The sequence below is a fragment of the Sander lucioperca genome, chromosome 8, assembly GCF_008315115.2.
Source record: "Sander lucioperca isolate FBNREF2018 chromosome 8, SLUC_FBN_1.2, whole genome shotgun sequence".
Taxonomy (NCBI): domain Eukaryota; kingdom Metazoa; phylum Chordata; class Actinopteri; order Perciformes; family Percidae; genus Sander; species Sander lucioperca.
Genome location: NC_050180.1, coordinates 28,876,190 through 28,896,792, shown reverse-complemented (window position 1 = coordinate 28,896,792; position 20,603 = coordinate 28,876,190). Strand labels below are relative to the sequence as shown.

At 40.2% G+C, this 20,603-nt stretch overlaps 2 protein-coding genes across 10 annotated transcripts in view; both read left to right on the top strand.

The window, feature by feature from the left end:
* The window catches only part of vaspb (vasodilator stimulated phosphoprotein b), a 33,998-nt gene extending 22,929 nt beyond the window's left edge, over positions 1–11,069 (top strand). The window contains exons 3-15 of one of the 3 annotated variants that reach the window (XM_031290835.2): positions 1,345–1,525; positions 2,290–2,356; positions 3,881–3,993; positions 5,384–5,557; positions 5,606–5,673; positions 5,953–6,089; positions 6,282–6,333; positions 6,493–6,520; positions 6,635–6,674; positions 6,900–6,956; positions 9,004–9,076; positions 9,454–9,511; positions 9,604–11,069. In XM_031290835.2, the coding sequence (XP_031146695.2) occupies positions 1,345–1,525; positions 2,290–2,356; positions 3,881–3,993; positions 5,384–5,557; positions 5,606–5,673; positions 5,953–6,089; positions 6,282–6,333; positions 6,493–6,520; positions 6,635–6,674; positions 6,900–6,956; positions 9,004–9,076; positions 9,454–9,511; positions 9,604–9,638 (1,083 nt within the window). In that variant the 3' untranslated portion in view covers positions 9,639–11,069. Of the gene's footprint in view, positions 1–1,344; positions 1,526–2,289; positions 2,357–3,880; positions 3,994–5,383; positions 5,674–5,952; positions 6,090–6,281; positions 6,334–6,492; positions 6,521–6,634; positions 6,675–6,899; positions 6,957–9,003; positions 9,077–9,453; positions 9,512–9,603 lie in introns of all 3 variants that reach the window. The other 2 variants (XM_036004338.1, XM_036004339.1) reach the window with 2 other exon arrangements.
* A 584-nt stretch (positions 11,070–11,653) lies between these two features.
* Positions 11,654–20,603, top strand: part of LOC116043862 (clathrin heavy chain 1) — a 35,352-nt gene continuing 26,402 nt past the window's right edge. For 3 of the 7 annotated variants that reach the window (XM_031290858.2, XM_031290856.2, XM_036004540.1), the window contains exons 1-3: positions 11,655–12,038; positions 14,178–14,385; positions 14,821–14,823. In XM_031290858.2, the coding sequence (XP_031146718.1) occupies positions 11,997–12,038; positions 14,178–14,385; positions 14,821–14,823 (253 nt within the window). In that variant the 5' untranslated portion in view covers positions 11,655–11,996. Of the gene's footprint in view, positions 12,039–14,177; positions 14,386–14,820; positions 14,824–20,603 lie in introns of all 7 variants that reach the window. The other 4 variants (XM_036004539.1, XM_031290860.2, XM_031290859.2 and 1 more) reach the window with 2 other exon arrangements.

Genomic DNA, 20,603 nt, shown 5'->3' with positions numbered 1-20,603 from the left:
TTTTTTTATAATTATTGCTTAACCTGGCAGGGAATACACATTAATACACTCAGACCGAAAGCAGATTTTTTGTGGAACAAGTATTGTTAATTTTGGGCGTGACATTGGCATAGTGAGAAGAGAGACTGCCCTTCAAATCTGACAATCAACATACATTTTGAAAAAGAAGAACAAAAAGGTTTTTTTCTGTCACCAGTCTTTCTTATCACCAGTTCATGACTCACCAGATAAAGGTTGGCAGATTTCAAGTTAATAAGCTGGGTAAACTGCGTTTGGGTGGGTCTATTCTTGACTACGCCCCTGCTATGCTCTTCCTGCTTCCTCCGTGTCTCTCTCCTTCTTTAAACATTTAGGACTCCAAAATGTTCCCCAGAGACGGGTCTTAAAGTAGATGGTGTTTCCTGAGATAGTTAGCTCGTTCAACCATTTCCTGTGACAATTTAGGAAGAAGCCTGATACCCAATAAGGACACTCTATTTGTGTCTGATGGGGACATGCAACTTGGTTTAGGATGGTGCTGGATGAGAGCACATAAGAGCTAATGAGAGAGAATATGGAGTGGCTGTATTTCCTCTCTACATTCATGTTTCCTTCTGTTCTTTCTCTGACTGTCTTTATGCAGAGTAACTTTTAGTTGTTTTTACGCTTGTCCATTAAATTTTTTTTGTGTCCCAGTCTGATTGTATAATTAAGTGGCATTGAAAGTTGAACCGTTGTATTAAGGTTTTTCTACAGACATTCAGGCCTTTTGAACATTCTGCTTTCTTTCACTTAAAAAAAAGATATAAAAGCTCGCCCTTTCATCCTCATTTTTAATGTGTTCCTGGTCATATCCTCAGTCTGTCCCTCCTGTCTTTCTTACCTTTTGACAGGATGGTGGAGAGTGTAGGAATACCACTGGTCTGCAGTAGCAGCTGAACTTGCTACCCTCTGTTTTCAGTGCATGTTGCTCGCTATGATATTCACCCTGACAGGGTCTCCTCTCCTCCTCTCTGCTCTGTGGATTCCAAAGGCTGTTAAACAAATAGTGAAATAGTGCGTCAGCACTTTCAGGCAACTCTCAAACCCAGAACAATTTTTTCCCCCTCCTGGCATATAGGCTTCACGCCACCTGCTGGGTGGAATATAAACCAGTATAATACCACAGAAATAAAGCGTACACTATAATTTTAAGCGTAAGAGGTTGTTTTTTTTAAACAGTTTTACAGCTCCCATAAACTAACCTTTTATTTTTTGACACCATTTGTTTGAATATGGACAGAAAGCCACAAAAGTAATAATTTAGCTCACCATTTGCTACCAAAAGGATCCTTGTATTGATCATCTGTCCTCTTCCCTCCACAGGTGGTTATAAACTGTCCAATTGTTAGAGGTCTCAAGTATAACCAGGCCACACCCAATTTCCACCAGTGGCGGGATGCCCGGCAGGTGTGGGGGCTCAACTTTGGCAGCAAGGAGGATGCTACTCTATTTGCCAATGGCATGGCTCACGCTCTGGAGGTGATCACCTCCATGGCAGACGCAGGTAAATGAGTTGTCACTAGATTCCCAGTTCCATCAGCATCCGTAGCTACTTCAACCTATATTCAACCATATCCTCTCCTAAGAACTTTTGGGATAAATTGATATTCTCAGATTTTCAAATATTAGGTAAGAAGAAGAACATTTTCATGTTGTTGGGAGTGTTTTGTGTTATTATGTTGTCAAAACATCTTATGCCTAAACCTGTTGATATTTTGCCATAATCCACGGCTCAGCTATTGAAAACATATTCCAATGTTTTCAGCAGAATTTATACTCTTTGTGCAAAAATGTGATTATAACTGGTATGGTTTTCCCCCATAGTTTATCCGTTTTATTCTAAGTCTTTGTTTCTGTTTACCCTAGCTGAATATTAAGATTCGATTTGAACCTTTGCGTATCTTGTGCTGTTGAACCAACAAAATAGAAGAAATGCTGCTTTGTAAGACCTCTGGTACAGTGTAGCAAACCTAGTGCAATTAAAGACCATAAAATGCCTTAAAGGTACACCACCCTTTTTGGTCCCTCTGTCACATCATGGCTGTCTACACGGTCCTCAGACTTTGCACACTCAACTGCATGGGTAGAAAAGGTGTGTACACCAATAAAAGCACATAAAAACAACAGTTGGATACAATTCAAAGAGTGTCATAAAATACAAATAAGTTGTTCAAGAGCGCTCAAAACCATTCACAACAATGTCTTATCCGATGTTCTATAATCTTTTTCATTTATATTCAGAATGTTTTCTATGTTGTATTTTGGCAGGCTATGCAACCCTCCCCCGCCCAGTGTCAAATGGACCTACCCCAGAAGAGCTTGAACAACAACGAAGGTACCTTGAGGCTACTATAAATGGAACCAACATTTATTTCACTGCTAATTTTAATAAACCGCCAGCCAAATTCTATTGGGAATCCTGTTGGATGTCCTCTGGTTGTGATTCAGCAAAAAAAAAATAATAATAATAATAAATTAAGGAAATGTATCCAGCTGATAATCCTGACACCATTGCCAGGTTTCTTCAGGGTCTGCAGGCTGGATTCAGCACATGAGTTCTGCAGCAATGTCAGTATTTCTTTAAAAAGTAGATTTGCTTTGGAAGCAAATTGATTTACTATGTAGACAAGTTGGCTGTTCTGTGGGGCCATGTGAAGTTTATGTTTCTAACGAAAGCAAAATATCCCCTGGGTTTAGTTGCATAACAATCAATAGCAAGTCAAGCTGCCTTGGCTTTGCGGTAGTCTTATTGGCATGGGTTTGCACACACGCATATGTAAAGGATTTGATGGCATTAGCCTGACAGTGCTAAACCCTCCGTTAGCCCCTGTAGGTTAAAGGTTAAAAAGACAGCAAGGTGGACACCTCTCACATCAACTCCACCTCTCTCTATCCATCTATCTGTTTCTCCCGCTAGACTTGTGGTGACACCATGCACGCCTAGGTATTAACCTTCTAATCTCATTTAGACTTAAAAGAAATATGTTGCACAGTAGGGGAGGCTTTGTTATTGGCTAGACGGACTGTCTGTCAAGTTTCTAGCTGTCCCAGTGGCTGATGGCATACTGTAGCTTAAGGATCCTTTAAAACCTTTGAAATCCAGCATGGATGCAGGTGTTGATGGATATAAGTTGCATTAATGCTTTTAGGTCTGATGAACATAGATTCACAGTATTAAACTGAAATCAAATGGTCGTGAAAAATAACAATCTGAAAAACGTATATGGACGTCATCTCCCTTTCCTGGGCACTTTGCCAAAGTGGATCAGCTGTGCTGTACAGCGACTCTCACTTTGTGTGCATGATTGTGTGCTTGTGTGTGGACCTGTGCATTTTTGAGTGGGTGTACATGTACATTGTATGTGTGCTGTTCTGTATACAGCTGTTGTGAGTGGCAGATGTGATGAGGGAGAGGGGGCAGTAGTTAACTGTGGCAGCTTGAATTAGGCCACTGTGTCCAGCTGTGAACTACTCAGTGGTAGGCTAATGAGAAGCTATGAAATCCACTTCTCATTCTTTTACCAAAGCTGGTATATTGAATACAAATCCTGACTATAGCTCTCCATACCAAATACTATAATTAGACATAGTTGTTCGAAAACCATGTGTGTTGCATAAATAATCAAATAATCTGCAGGACATTTACACATTAACTGGGAATGGCTGAAAGCTGGCACTGCCCATCATGCCTCATTTGCTCTCCTAATCTCTGCTTTATCTCATGGTTAGCCTGTTTAATCTTAACACCAACATTTAAATAATAATAACTTTCTGCTTCATGTATCTGTCCTGTTCATCCACTTTGAGCATGTTTACATATATTTGTCGCTGACAGATGTGTTTGTTTGTTTGTACATAGGTTGGAGCAGCAGAAGCTGGAACAGCAGGAACGGGAGCGACAGGAGAGAGAGAGACAGGAGCTGGAGCGGCAAGAAAGAGAGAGACAGGAGAGAGAAAGACAAACTGCTGCAGGTCAGGAAACACCTGGGCTGGTCAACATAACTGCACTTAACTACAATACTGTCCAGTCTTGGTTCCTCATATTTTACGTAGTCTTTTTCTTTGTCTTTTTATCAAAAGGAGAAAAATGTAATACTGACAGCTAGCTTTTAAAATGGCTACTGCAGTCCAAATTCAAACTACTGGAGATAGTCGTCTCCCCTCGGCCCCTCTTCCCCAGACTCAAAGCTTACGCGGGTTGCCAGGTTGAGAACGTTGAACCCAGCGTCACACAATGCCAACGTTAGCTAGATGCTGGCTTTGTTGAGGATCCTAGATTCATTGTTGCCAAACCTTAGTCATCCCGAAAACAAAAGCCCACGGCTCTTAAAATACACACTTTGCAGTTGGGGTTCAGTGACTGCCGGCCTTACTACTTTCCAAACCTCGTTAAAAATTAAATAAACATATACCCTTCCTTCCATAAAGATTATAAGTTTGTCTTAGTTTATGTGTTGTTTATGAATTTGGTGTTGCATTGGTATCTACTAAATAATTTACTAAAAGCATCTTGTCTTTGAACTGAACATTACATATTATGGTTGCATGCCAGTTTGTAACAAAGTGGGAATCATCTTACTGTCCAACACGACTGTGTGTGTCGTTTTTTTTTTTGCGAGTAACTATCTCAAGTACTCTATAATAATTTAATGCGCGTATCGAAATGTTAAAATGTCTGAAAATGCCCATCTCTACTAGTAGCCGTGATAAATTAGTAAAGCTCAATGCTTACCTGTTCAGTAGGAAATTAGCCATCTCAGCATCTGTCTTAAAGTCCTTTTGGGCTCTAAGCTGTCTCCATCTTTCAAATGCATCTCCAATATTTACCTGTGTTTTACCACATCTCTGGTCATGCAACTGTTTAGAAAGATGCTTAGGTTTTGTTTTTTTAGGTCTGGAAGAATCTATCTCTGTTGATCCAGTTCGTTTGGTTGCTACTTCCATGGCTGCAACGCGCTGTGTCTGGGTTTCATATCTGGCAACCCAGCCAGGGTGTTAAAATGGGAAGTGGACAACACCACAGACCAAAACAAAAATGGACGTGTTGGACCGTAATGGAAATTTCAAAAGGAGAACCAACTGGCTTTAGCATTGTTTTCCGAGAAGAAAGTTATCCAGTTATCACAATTTTGACACAGGCCGTCTTTTGGGCTCCAAAGCTCTCAATCGGCCAGCTTACATTATGATTTAGTATCACTGTTTTGGTAGAGCCAACGATATCGCAACGTTTCTCACAAGATTGTCACAAGAACTGTCTGGGACCTTTACTTACATGACAGTGCACATGTATCACAGTGTCATTGGCAAATTGTTATTGCAAAATAGTTTGGGAATGATTACTGATGGTCCCTCTGTTTTTTAGTTTCTATTCCTCCAGCTCCACCGTTGGCCCCTGGAGGCCCCCCTCCTCCACCAGGCCCTCCTCCACCCCCTGGCCCTCCTCCGGGTGTTGGCATCCCTCACCCGCCGGCACCACCTTCCTCAGGACCCCCGCCGGCCCCGCCCCTGCCCCCTCCAGGAGGAGGAGGAGGAGGAGGTGGCAATGGTGGTGGAGGAGGAGGAAGTAGCAATGGTGGTGGTGGAGGAGGAGGTGGTGGGGGAGGTGGCTTGGCTGCTGCCATAGCAGGAGCTAAACTCCGCAGAGTATCCAAGGTTAGTCCATAACAAAACAGTTTTATTGACTAGTGGACATTTGACAGTCCTGTTACTTTGTAGCGGTTATTGAAGGCAAGGTAACCTCGACTATAGTTGAATCCATTATGTGCCTCTCTGATAATGCAAATGGAATTCTGCTGCTGTATTGATCCGATCTTAGAGTTGTTCCTGCTTGCATAGCTTTGATACCTGCATCCATCAATGTTTTTTGAGTCATCATGCCTACACAATGTCTGCTGAACTCTTCTGTATCTTTTTGCTATTTGCTGCCCTCAGCAGGAGGACGGAGCCCCTGCACCTCCAATAGGCAGAGCTGACTCCAGCCGCAACAGTGGAGGAGGAGGAGCAGCAGGAGGAGGAGGAGGCGGGGGAGGTGGTTTGATGGGTGAAATGAGTGCCATCTTGGCGCGAAGGTGTGTGACATGACAAGTTTGAAGTCAGATAAAATATTCAATGGTTTTATATAAAGTCATTTTTATTTTCATGTATGCCATTTTTCCTTTGACATATATTTAAAGTGCCGTATATATTGTATAACTCTTTGAAAATCCCTAGTCTATTAAGGTGTGCATGGTAAAACTTAAAGTGATTCCTCTTTGCATCAGGAGAAAAGCTGCAAACACAGGAGAGAAGCCACCTGTGAAACCACCAGATAATGTAAGAGTCTGCTTTTTGTCACAACATTTTTTTTATGCTTAAACAAATGTGTTTTTTTTTTTTATTTGGCTCAACACTGTAGGTGAGGGATAGTTCTAAAATAGAAGCAGGTTGATGATGACTCACACTTAACACAAGGTTTCGGTCTTTTCTATACAGGATGATTCAGAGCCTCAAGGTCAAAGCGGTGAGAACTGAACACTTATCTGTTGCATGCCAACTACATTTGGAGATTTATTTGACGTACTATACCAAGTGAATGTCATCAACTCATGTTTTACATATATATTTTCCTTCTCAGACACCCTGAGAAGACCTTGGGAGAAATCGTCTATGACCAGGTAATCCAGGATTCAGTTATGTCCATGCTGCCATAGTCAGCTGCCCCCCCCCCAGGTGTTTGGTGTCTCATGTTTGAAACTCACCCGAAGAGTAGTTCTCCATCAGTCTGAGTGTGGTGGTGTGAACATGTGTGCGTCTTGGTTTGCCTGTGGACAAGAGTGATTTTGTGTGTGAATGTCTTCCATTTCCATTCTAAGAGGAGGGTGTGTGTGTCTCACTAACAGGAATAACTCCATCACCAAGAGCATGGACTCCACCCCCTCATTGTCCCAAGGTCCCAGGTATACATGCTGCCCTGTTCACTCACAACCTTAGTTCCCCTTGCTTTTCTTTTCTCTTCAGGTTAGCGCAGCACCAGTGCAACCTACGTATTGGGGTAGTATATTGATAACACCATCTAATGGATCAGAGAATGGCATGCACCCAAGGGACTTGTAGGTGTACAAGCCAAGTGTGTTACCTCTGAAAACTGAATAATGAGATGGAAGTGTGACAGTGTGATTAAAGCTTATTTTTTTTACATGTCACTTCTGAGCGTTGGGGTCGATGCTGTCCTCTTTAGGTTAACTTAAAGGATAAATCCGGCGCAAAATGAACCTAGCGGTTAATAACACGTGTCCGAGTTTGACCGTTGTCTGGGATTTGTTTTCATGCTAATCGAATGTGACCAGTTTTATCGCAAACCGCTAATTACCTAACGCTAGTCGTCGGGGCAAGGGTAAAGTAAAAAGAAATCGCTATTTCTATACCACTAACAAGGCTCAAAATAGCACCACACTTCCACGGTAGCAGAATGAGGGTCCCTACATGTAAACCGAAGCATTGAGAACTTTGTAAGTGTACAGTTTATTAAAAACATAGTTTAGAAAGACTACTGTACTGTTCACGTATACAGGCGGGCGCCATCTTGGGAAAACAGTCCGACCAGTCGAACGCTGTGCATATATTTTAATAAACAGATAAAATTCATGCATTTCCATGTAATTACATTTCACAAATGTAATTACTATCGACCCATTGGGAAACCACGGACCATGGGAGATTTCAAGTGACAGTTCAGCTCACGTTGCACGATGTTCGTCGTTCGACTGGTCGGACTGTTTTCCCAAGATGGCCCCGATGACTAGCGTTATAAGGTAATTAGCGGTTTGCGATGAAACTGATCACATTCGATTAGCATGAAAACATCCCAGAGAATGGTCAAACGCGGACACGTGTTATTAACCCCTAGGTTCATTTTGCGCCGGATTTGTCCTTCATCTGCTTTATATTGGTGGCATTCATTTCTGAATTATTGGCCTCCTCAAGGTTGATATCAGTTCAGAAAGGTTATGATCTTTTGGCGTTTTTCTATTACATGGTACCTGCTCGACTCTACTCGTCTTTTTTGGTTTTCCATTATGAAAAAAAGTACCTGGTACCTGCCAAGAGGTACTTTTTTTAGTATCACCTCCGTCGAGGTTCCAAGCGAGCTGAGGCGATACCAAAAGGTGACGTGAAAACCTGCAGACTACTGATTGGTCGGAGAGAATCGTCACTAATCACTGCGTCATCACTGCTAGTGACGGACGGGAGTGTCCTGAACAAACCCGCCATTTTTAAATAGTTTGGCCAGCTGTACTTTTTTGTTGTTGCTACCTCCAGCTTCTTTTTCTTTTCTTTTTTTTTTAAGATTATTATTTGGGCTTTTCTGCCTTTATTTTGACAGGACAGCTAGGTGAGAAAGGGGAGAGAGAGGGGGAAGACATGCAGGAACTCGTCACAGGTCGGATTCAAACCCTGGACCTCTGCGTCGAGGCATAAACCTCCAAGTATATGTGCGCCTGCTCTACCCACAGAGCCAACCTGGCCACACCTCCAGCTTCTTTTGAAACAAAATTTGTCTTCTGGCTGTGGCAACAGCCACATGCCGAGAATCAAAAACAACACACCTTCGACGTTCTGTGTGTGTGTGTGTGTGTGTCGCGTTAGGTCACGGCAGTTTCCTGCGGCGTCGCTATGACGACCGGCCATGCTCTCCTCATGCATGAGGCGGTACTAAATCTACAATGGAAAATGGAGGACGGGGCACCGCGGTCGAGCCGAGCAGAGCTGGTACTAGTAGTGGGTAAGCGCCATTAGATAGGTTAACCCTCACTGCATCTTTGGGTGTGTGGACATTTCTGTAACTTTCTATTCACTATTGCTTCATCCCTCTGGTACTACTACTGGTTATGTGCTCGATTGACTGTTGGCCTGTCGACGCAGTGCCATGGACCTTTTTTTTGGTGCTGAAACACAAACATAAATATTTCTGTCTGTATTTGTCCGTCTCTTGTTTTCTCACAGGCCAAAGCTTGCAGGCAACAACAGCAATGACACAGGTGGAATGGACGACTCAGATTTAGAGAAAATGAAACAGGTGAATTTCTCGTCAGCCCAGCACTTCTTAACCAAAAGAGCTGAACCTGAATGCGTGAGATTACATGCACTTACAGTCAGCTTTCTCCAGTAAGCTGATTTTGTAAACAACTGCGCAGTCACTCTGCTCTAACACAGACACTCGTAAAAAAAAAAAATGCAGTGTCTTCTATCACAATAACGATATGCTTCTAAAATAAGGTTGGGGGGTAGGGGAGAAATCAGATTACAGACCTACTGTATGTATACATGGATTTACAGTAACCAGGTTACTAAAGTGCATGTAAACGCGTTACTTGCATAACATGGTTTCTCTGAGTAACCTGGTTACTAGTGGTACGGGTGTTTAACTACTGTCTGGCAATTGTTATTCTGCAGGAGATCCTGGAAGAGGTGCGGAAAGAACTACAAAAAGTCAAGGAGGAAATTATTGGAGGTTAGATTACTTTGTACTTTACTCTGTCATTTTGCTTGAATATGCATTGTTTCAGGTACTTCATGCTTGTTTCTCCTCTTCCCTTTCCACAGCCTTTATTCAGGAGCTGCAAAAGAGAAACACATAGTTCTGCTGAGTGTCAGGTGTAACGGAGGAATGTGATAGATGGAGGTGGTTGAGGACCATTGGGACCTCTCCTCCACTGCACCCTTCCATCTAGCCCAGGGATTTCTCCTTTTCTCCTACACATTTTCTCTTTTCTCTCTCTCCTACACAAACACATGTGAGCATACTTGCTTATATGTAAATCATGCATATTCACTTCATGTAAATGGTAACCCAGGGAAGCTCCTCACGTCGCCATCCGGCACTTTTGATGATCACTCACTAATATTGCGGCTGTGATTCCATCTATCCCATCTCTCCCCTGTTCATTCATCCCGTCCCCTTGTGTCCTCGGTGTTCATTTTCAACTGAACCAATTCAGAGCACATAGCTACAGCCACAGTTGCTCTTCCAATTCATCATCATGTACACTCATCATAACCCTCTTTTCTGCAAAAATCCTGCTACTTGTCTTCTCCCTTCTGCTTTCAGACGCACCATTTACTGATAGAGCAGTCGTCAGTATTCAGGGACAATGTATTCATCACATTTTTACTGTAATAGCAAAATGCTGGGATGCTTTTTTTTCTCTTTCTCAGTCGGCAAACAATTGTTCAACCTCAAACACTGCTACAGATAGTTTTGTTTAGACATCTGCTAGTAGGTTATTGTCTCTAATGGTAGTTGGAGGTGGAAAAACAACAATAATCGAGGATGGATCAGAGTCCCCAACTCCCTGACTACTGCAGTGTCTCTCCGTCAAGTGGACTTTCAGCTCCCAGCAATGGCTAAGAACTTAAACAGCACAACACAAGCCATCACTGCTGCAAGATAGAGAAGTTAGAAGAAGAAGAAGAGGAGACAAGTAAAGGGAATCTGATGGACAACCTGAGTGCTGTGAAAGAGGAGTGTGTTGTAGTTCTATGATGTGTGAGAAATGTATTCTCTTTGCATTGCACTTGTTCCAGAGGAAGTGTGTCTGTGTGCCACGCTGCCTTCACAGACTATTCCCTCTCACTCAAAATGAGATATTTGTTGGCCAGTGCAGTGGTCCTACACTGTGCTTCTGCTAGTAATTTTCTTCCATTCTAGCTATGTTTTCTAACTTTCAAACATAAAAAAATGGCCATGATGAGGTCAATTAATTTGGCCATGACCAACTGCCTTGAGAATAAATATATAAATATATATATATAAGGAAAAATATATATTTGTTTTGAGGGAAAATGTTAGCAAAAATGAAATGGTGTTTCTATTTTAATTGAAATGACTGGTGAATGGGGATTTTTCTTTTTTTCAATGATTTGTTTTCTTATGAAATGTTATTTTGGGTTTACTGTTTCTTTTTTCTAATAGAGTCTAGGCTTTTTACACTGAAATATTAAGAAAACAGCTTAGAGACACTGGATTAGAAATGCCTTTATAGTCGAATACAGCTGCTTCTTGAAATGCATTACTTTGTCTTGAGTCATCTTTTGCATCCTGTTGTAAGACTTTAAATTCAGACCAACCGAATTTGAAACTATGGGCATAATTGCACAAACACCCTTATCCAAACTCAATATGCTGTCATGGATTAAAAAATGTAGTGTACTAATTTTTTATGGAGTTGACGTACATGGGCTATTTATAAGTTGGTTTTATGGAGAGAAAGACTACAATCTGTGAAACTGTTGAGTAGAAACACAGACATTGTGTTTTGCTTAAATTGAAAAACAAATATCTCATAATGAATATAAATATATATATATATATATATATATATATATATATATATATATATATTTTGAGATACTAAGTCATTATTTTCAGTAAGTTCCTCAATGATTTACATGTTCTTTTTTTTTTTTTCATCAAATCAGCGGTAATGGCCTTCCATAGATATTTATGAGTGGGTTTTATGGAGAAATTGAGTACAATCTGTGAAACTGTTAAGAGTAGAAACACACAGACATTGTATTATTTTTCTTAATTTCAAAAAAATAAAGACAAAATTGATGATACCCATCCTTAACACAGGGCTAGAGCCAGTGTCCTTCCAGAGCTCCCTGGATGCTTCCGGATTGAGAAGGCTCTGAGCCGTTTCCGCCGCCATTGCGGATTTTGGACAGAAGATCAGCCGTAGCCACTGCTATCCATCGATGCAGTGCAAGAAACAAACACAGAAGGGGGACATTTTTGACATTTTCACTGATACCAGATTTAGGGAACACGATTAACAACACCGTATATTATTTTTTATCGTGTTTTTCTTGTTTTCACTGACTGACTCCGACCTACACGCACAGTGAGGAGGTCGTAGCTAGCGCGGTGCTACTGCCTAGCTAGCCAGCTGTACGGCTAGGATTTCAGAACTCTGGAGGAGCTCAAGGAAACCACCATGGCTCAAATCCTACCTATCCGCTTCCAGGAGCACCTACAGGTATAGGAACACCAACATTCTCAGTATTTGTGGATTTCCCCGCTTAACAAGCTAACTTTAAACGTCAATACCCGTAGCAAATGAATGACCTCCCCTCCCCCGTTTAGTCAGCAGCTAAGCTAAAAACTAGCTTTTCAGGCTAGCAACTCTCATTCATTGCACTGATGCTGTTGCCTAGTCGACTCAACGCTAGCCGACGTTAGCTGTCAACGACGACCCGGGGGAGAAACTAGTTAACATTTAACACTTCCCCTGACCTTCAGTGACCAGCTCTTTCTTATTGACATATGCATGGCTACATTTAGATGAACAAATAGCTATTATATGTTAGCTAATCGTTACAGTTAACGTTATTGTGTCGTGAGGGATGTTGGAGTCACGTCATCTTACGTTAATCGTAGCTAACGTTATGTGTTCAGTCCTCGATCTGACCAACATCAAAGCATATCGCTAGGATGGCTGCTTTGATACACCTATAATGTTATTATTACACGGACCCTTTGATGATGATGTGTCAAGTGATTAGGGCTGGGTACCGTTCAAAAATGTTAGGTACCGATACTGCGAATTCGATACCAGATCATGAACGATACTTTTTTTCGATACCAATTTTATAATGCACATTTTTTTCCAGCTCCTTTACGCCTATGTGATGTACGCGGTAGTCAAGCCTCTCAAAATACAACAACACATGAGCCCCATCTCTGTGCATAATGTAGTGTTTTTCCTGCATGCTGTGTAATATTAGACAGCCAATCACAAGCATTATTAGATCTTGGTACAAGCATGCTGCATACTTATTGGCTCACTGAGACATACTCATTAGGTATTGGATTATGGCATTGAATGACAAGGCATTTTTCAATACTCCATACTATGGAGGCAATTTCGTGGTGCTTAAAATGATCAAAGTTTGGTACCCAGCCCTACAAGTGATGTACTAAACCTAGCTAGTAGCTGTAAAACTGTGGTTAGCGACAGACTGACTGGAGCCTATGCCATACAGTAAAGGCTTATTTATGGTTGTACGTAGGCTCTACGTAGAGCCTATGCCGAGCCTACGTAAGTGGCTTACGCCGTTGAGGATTTATACTTGTGCACTGGCACGTCCGCGTCGTTCTAGCGTATTTCTTTAAGAGAATAGCAGAGCCTGTATGTGTGGGTGCGTAGTGAGTGTGTGGTAGAGCAAGTGAGTGTCACAGGGGTTAGGTACGGAGCAAGTACTGACTCCGGCGGCAGAGAAACAGTGTCTCCCCTGTGCTTTCTGACCACAATCGGAAAGCTGTAGCAGGAAAAGTTATCCGTCTCCTTGATTTCATGTTGTTTATGGAGAAGGAGAACCCGGAAATAAGTAGAGGGAAATGCGACGCTACCAAGACACGGCCAAGCGGGCCAATCACAGTCATTAGGCTCCGGCGTAGGGTACGCCGTAGGGTACGTATTTACCTTTAGCGTAGATTCAACACAGAACCATAAATCAAGCTTAAGGTTGTGTGACAGCATGTCATTTATACAGCTGAGGAGAGACTGTTATTCTGTAGAAGTTTCTACCTGTGAAATGTTACCTCCCCATCCAGCTGTCGGAGGTGAACCAGGTAGTCCACCCATTCTGTCAGTAATGACATCCTCAAACCAGACTAATAATAAATTCAATTTTAAGCATATTTCATGTAACCCAAGGACACTTTTACAGAAAACAAGACTTGAGGTAGTCTTTTTGACGTGTGCTTGACAGGGTTTAATACCATCAGAGCTACTTGTTCCTTTTAGATTCTGTTGTGCCAGGAATTTGCAGCAGAAGTTGCCATTTAGCCTAAAATAAAAAAAACAAAAGTAACCACTACAATTTATTAAAACAGAAAAAGAAGGTAAAATTATGACTTAAATGTGTAAGCTCATCATCCTAGTTATAATTTATTATAAAGTGGGACTTGAAATGATTTTATGGATAATGATGCCTTAGATGTTGATATGGTGTTCCCTCCTCACTTGGACTCCTACATATCTGTTATCTTTACATAAAGGACCATAATGTAAATAAGTATTGTACTTAATTTGTATCATCCTTGAGACATTTTTTAAAGTAAACTATGTTGGCCATGGGCTGCTACTAAAACAGGTCATGTGTTCATATCTCAGCTCCAGAACCTGGGAATCAACCCAGCCAACATTGGATTCAGTACTCTTACTATGGAGTCCGACAAGTTCATCTGTATAAGAGAGAAAGTGGGAGAGCAGGCCCAGGTTGTCATCATCGATATGGCCGACCCCAATAATCCCATCCGCAGGCCCATCTCTGCAGACAGTGCCATCATGAACCCTGCCAGCAAAGTTATTGCCCTTAAAGGTAAGCTCTAGCTGAAATGCATATCTAGCGCTGTTAGCACATAGCTTTGTGTGCCACCAAGATAGGAGTGTGCTAGGTTTCTGGAAGCACATAGACTAAAAAGTAAACAGTTTTGCCCGGTCACATACCCTGGTATGGTGCTTTTCTAATACATTGGGTCATTTGTGTAAAAAAATTGTGCTGTCAGTCAGTTATGTAGCTGTCACAGTCTGCTTTTCATTTTGATGTTCATATGTAGACCACCCCATTTCTGTTTGTCAAAAAGGTTTCAGTAGCTAAGGTATATTGTAACATTTAAATGTACAAGGCATTGATATTTTAGGAAAGGTAGCCGTAGTACTAGTGGTAGTAAAATGTCATGCTGTCATGAATGCTTTGTCTATTTTGCTTGTTTTTGCTCTTTTTTCATTTCCTACTGCTTTCTTATGTTTGCAGACGGTGAGTTAAATTTTACATATCATGAGTCGTCAAAGTGTAATCCTGTTTGCACTGTCTTGAAATGTTTGCACACTTGGTCATTTTAATGAATGCTTGGATTTACAATAACAACACAAACAAGCATAGCAAAAGTAAGAGGGCAGCTTAAAGGACTGTATATTTTTTTTTGTGTGTTTGTCCCATTTGCGCTACATATATTTTATATTATAGCTGACCGTTTTTTGAAACATCAGAATCCATTAAACATAGTTTAATGAATACACTGACTTGGAGGCGAAAACCTCCCAGAGGTTGACTCACAAGTAGCAAACCTCAGGGTTAACATAGGCAGTGTGATAATCATGTAAATCTGGCTGCCTCTTCATTACAAAAAAAAAAGTTTCTCTTTTACTTTTAAGTTGTCAAGGCACCCACTTAACATAATACACAGCTCTGCCAGAAAATGGTCTTTGAAGAAAAAATCTTATATTAATTGAATTTAAACAAACCCCGGCATTAATGGAGAATCAGTTGAATATTTAGAAATGTTACAAAATATTATGTGCCTTGGAAACTAGTTGGTAGTAATGTATATGTTTGTACACTACCGGTCAAAAGTTTGGGGTCACTTAGAAATTTCCATTCCATTACAGACAATACCAGCTGAGATCAGTTGCATTGTTTTTTTAATCAGGGCAGCAGTTTTCAGATTACATTATGTGCTTATTTTTTATTTATTTTTATTTATTTTACGAGGACTACCTCTTGAGATGTGTCATCTCATTTTCGAGAGGGTCCTCAGTAGGACTGGACAGTACAAAGGACAAGACATTACAGTACAACATATACATTCACTCACATACTAACTTCCCACACCCCTGCCCAGACATCACCAGAATGATGTCTGAAAATATATAAAAAGTAATTAAAAACAAAAGAGAGAAACAATTAACAATTACACCAGAAGGCAATCAAGCTTTATGGAAAGCATTTACAACAATTGTTTGATTGCAAATAAATAAACAAAGATGTCTTGAAGGATCTCAAAGATGTGATTAATCTTAGTGACCCAGGCAAGCTATTCCAATCGAATGGAGCTTTAAATTTAAATGAACGCCTGCCACTTTCTTTGAAAATGCGACGCACATTAAAGGACAAAAAGTCAGTGTGTCTTAAACTATAAATTGTTTGGTAAGGTGTTAGGTATTGTTTCAAATAGGGTGGATAGTTAAGATATATGCATTTGAAAATGATCTGAAACCAGTGAAACTGTCTCCTAGCGGTGGTGACAAGATATTCAATGAGGAATACAGGACACAATGATGTGTTCTGTAGGGGCATCTCAACACAAATCTACAGATACTATTAAAAACAACAGTCAGAGGCGTGAGATTAGTCTCAGTAGTGTTCTGATATACTGCATCAGCGTAGTCTATAATTGGAAATAATAGTTGTTTTACAATTCTTAACCTTATCAGCTGTGTAAAACAATTGTTAGAGCGATACAACATCCTTAGATTGCGATTTAACTTCCTTACAATAGTGTTTATGTGTGCTTTGAAGGAGAGTTGGGAGTCAAGCCAAAGGCCAAGGTATTTATATTCATCTACTCTCCCAAGAGGGGTGCCATCTAAGAAGTTAATTAACAGGTTAGTCCGATTCAAGGCAGCAGATCTTGTTGGGAAAAGCATGCAGTATGATTTTTTCTTATTCAACAGAAGATCATTATATTGGAGCCATTTTTGAATAGTATCGAAATCATATTGAAGATTGTTCTGTATCTTAGATACCATAGTATCAGAAGTACACTGTGTCATCAGCATATAAATGTCAAACAATCGGAACAAACTTGGGGGGGATCATTGACGAAGATTGAAAATAAGAGAGGCCCCAACGATGATCCTTGAGGGACACCTTTTCCATAATAGAAAAGCGAGATAAACTACCATGGATAAGTACACACTGATGTTGAAAATGTCAATAGGAGTTGAACCAGAGAAGAGCTTGAAGTTTATTCAAAAGAATATAGTGATTAACAAGGTCAAATGCTTTAGTTAAATCTATAAAAATTGCTCCGGTTGACATATTGTTATCCAAGGATGATGACACATCATTGGTGAGCTTTAGTAGGGCAGTTGTGGTAGAAAAGTTTGGTCTGAAACCAGATTGATGTTGAGACAAAATGGAGGACTGATTAATATAGTTATATAACTGATTAAATATTAGCTTTTCAAATTTTTTTGCCACATTGCTAATAATAGAAATGGGTCTGTAATTGTTAAGATCGGATGGATCACCTCCTTTATGGATTGCAGTTACTCTGGCACATTTCCATCTTAGTGGGACCTCGCCAGAGGTTAATGATAAGTTAAATAGGTCTGATAATGGATATGCCAGTATGTTAGAAGCAATCTTTAAAAACTTAGTTTCTAAACCATCTAGGTCTCTACCGCTACCAGACTTTTCTGAAATAACTCTCTTAGAAATAACTTTCTGAAAGAAGAGGCACAGAAGAGTTGAGCATTATTTGTGGTGTTAAGGTAGTTAGGAGCCTTGGAATTACATATAGCAGAGAAATGCTGATTAAAGGCATTAGCTATTGCAGGAGGATCAGAAATAATGTCATTTTGAAGTCTAATTTTGGTTGGAGCACTTGTATTAGATTTGTTGAGTAAGGTGTTAAGATTTTTCCAGAATTTCTTGTGATTGTTATAGTCATTACACAGGGAGCTTTTAAAGTAATTGGATTTGGCATTCCGTGTTTTTGTTGTACATAAATTTCTTAAATGTTTATATCTTTCCCAATCAAGAGGGTCCTTTTTGAACGGTGTTTTCCCAAGCCTTATCCCTTTGCTTGAATAGTGCCAGTAATTCACCGTTAATCCAAGGTAGATGTCTTCCTTTAACTCGTACTGACCTCCAAGGAGAGTGTTTGTCAATAACTCTAAGTACTTCAGTATGAAAAAGGTCCCAAGCATCATCAATAAAAGAGATTAAATTAAGGCTGTCCCACTTTATATTCAAAAGATCTTCAATAAAATATTCGTCATTACAATTTTTCATCTGTCTTACTTTAATTATTTTAGGTGGTAGGCGTGGTGATCTGATCTTCCATACGCAAGTCACTATGGAATGATCACTGAAGCAATCAGAGAGTACTCCTGAGTCCATAATCCTATCGGGGTGAGTGACCAGGATCCAATCTAATACAGATTTTGATCTATTATCAACTCAACTAGGTTCTTTAATTAGCTGTGTTAAATTGAGGCTCTCCAAAAAATGTCTTTCGTTGAGGGAGGAACGGTCTAACCAATTCCGATTAAAGTCCCCTAAGATGATCATTTCTTTTGGACAATGTAAAGAGCTAATAGTATTGCCAATACACTTTATTGATTCTGAGGGGGAGCCTGGTGGTCTGTAAATGTTACCTATAATCAGATGTTTGTTTGCATGGAAACAGATTTTTACAAAAACACATTCAAAATACATAGGATTTTCACATGGAGTGATAAGCTCCAAGGATAAATATGAATAAACATAGGTGGATACACCACCACCACGTGCACCCCTGTCATCTCTATACAATGTATATCCGTCCAGTTTAATTTCTTCATCTGAAATATTAGTATTCAGCCAAGTCTCAGACAGAGTGATAACATCTGGTTTGTTGTAGGCAAGCCATGCTCTTATAAGATCTATTTTGTTTGGCAAACTCCTAATATTAAGATGTATTACATGTAAACCTTTACCAATAATAGACTAGCTGTTTTAGTAGTGTAGGGACAGGGACAGGGTTAGGGTTAGCCACACACACACACACACACACACACACACACACACACACACACACACACACACACAAATAGTTGTCCAAGAACATAAACTAGTTGGCCATTCAGACGCTGGCTGCCCAATTTCAATAAAGGAAAACATAATGTCCAATATAATTGTATTTACCGTTGCAAATAAACTATCATTAGGCCTAGATACGTAACAGTCATTGTTTAATTTAATTTAGTTTAGTTTGGTGGGGAAAAAAAGCAAAAAGTTAGGAAGAAGGGAGAGAAAAAAGAAAAGATAGCCTAATAAAAGTAGAATAACATAACATAGGCCAGCATCATCATCATCATCATCATCATCATCATCATAAGTCATTGTAACCACATATTAGGACATGAGCAAAATCACTTTAAGTACCGGTAGAAAAGACGCACCATGTAGAGCAAAGTCGTTACTGTTCCATTATAGTCAGGTAAGTTGTGTTTCTTAAATCAGAAAAACTAATACAAAAATAAAAAATAAGAAAATAAAACAAACAAAAGAATGAAGAAGAAAGAAAAAAAATAAAATAATAATAAATAAATAAATAATACAAAATAAATAAATACATAAAAAACAGACAAGGAAAATTAGAATTTCACCGGCTAATCAGGAAAAAATAAGAGAAGCAGCCCTTTTTTTTTTTTTTCTCTCCCCTTCCTCTCTAGGTATGCTAACTCACCAGAGCTTTACAAAGCCTTAAGAAATTCAGGCTAAGAATGCAATAATATGCCTGAAAATTCTACAAATCATATCAATCAAAGTCTATGTCTGTGGGCTACCTTCAGTGGTCGCAGACAACGTGCAGACAGTCATACCATGGGCCTGGTGTCCAGAAACAGTTCGGCTTCTTTTGCGCATTTGAACTGGAACATCCTTCCAGCTAATTTCATCCTCAATGTTGCTGGGAAGATAAGAGAGTATTCCATATCAAGCTCACAAAGCTTTTTTTTTACGTTATCAAACTGCCGTCGTTTATTCATTGTTCCAGCGGTATAGTCTGGGAAGATGTGGATCCTTTTGCCCTCGTATTTCAACTCTTTTTTCTCCCGTGAAAGTCTTAGGATATGTTGACGATCTCGGAGGCTGTGAATTTCACCAAAATCGGCCTTGGTCCAACTTTCAGAGCGTTGCTTTGTAAAGTAGACGGAAAGCGATGAGCCTTCTCAATAACAGGAGACGTGGGGAAATTCTCAGCTCCCAGGAGCTGCCCAATAAGGCCACCCACAAATCCAATAATATCTGTACCTTTGGATTTCTCCGGAACATGAAGAAAACACAGGTTGTAAGCCCTGCTTTGGTTCTCAAAATCCTCGACTTTATCACGGAGGTAAGTGTTGTCACTCTCCAGCGTCTCGATACGTTTTTTTCAGGTCGGTAAAATTGTCCTCGTTTGAACTCACTCTTTGTTCGAGTACAGACACATGTTCCCCGAGAGTGGACAGTGAGCTTTTTATGGTATGTAAACTCGATTGAATTGAGCCCATTTTGGCATCAAAGTGAGAGACCATTTCCACCTTTAATTGCTGTATGGCTTCCCAGATTAAGTTGTTGGAAACAGGTTGCTGGTCCATGGCAGACTGCTGAACTGTTGTTGACTATTTTCACAAGTAGCCCAATATTATCGCTGCAATCAGTCGTACAATCTGGAAAGGTTCAGTCAGTTGATAGCCTAGTTTGTTACATGTAAACTAGTAGGCTGGAACTTGGCATATACTGCCCAAAAAAATAAAGCATTGAGCAGACGTCTACACCTGCCTCTTACGCCAGCGGCGTCTTGACTTACATTATGTGTTTACATAATTGCAAAAGGGTTCTCGACTGTTGTAGAAAGAAGTGGCTGATCTTTAATGCAATATCCACATTGACCATTATCAGCAACCATTCATCCAAGTTCCAAAGGTTTACTAATCTGATATCATTTTAAAAGGCTAACTGAGAAAACAGTCGAGAACCCTTTTGCAATTATGTAAACACCATAA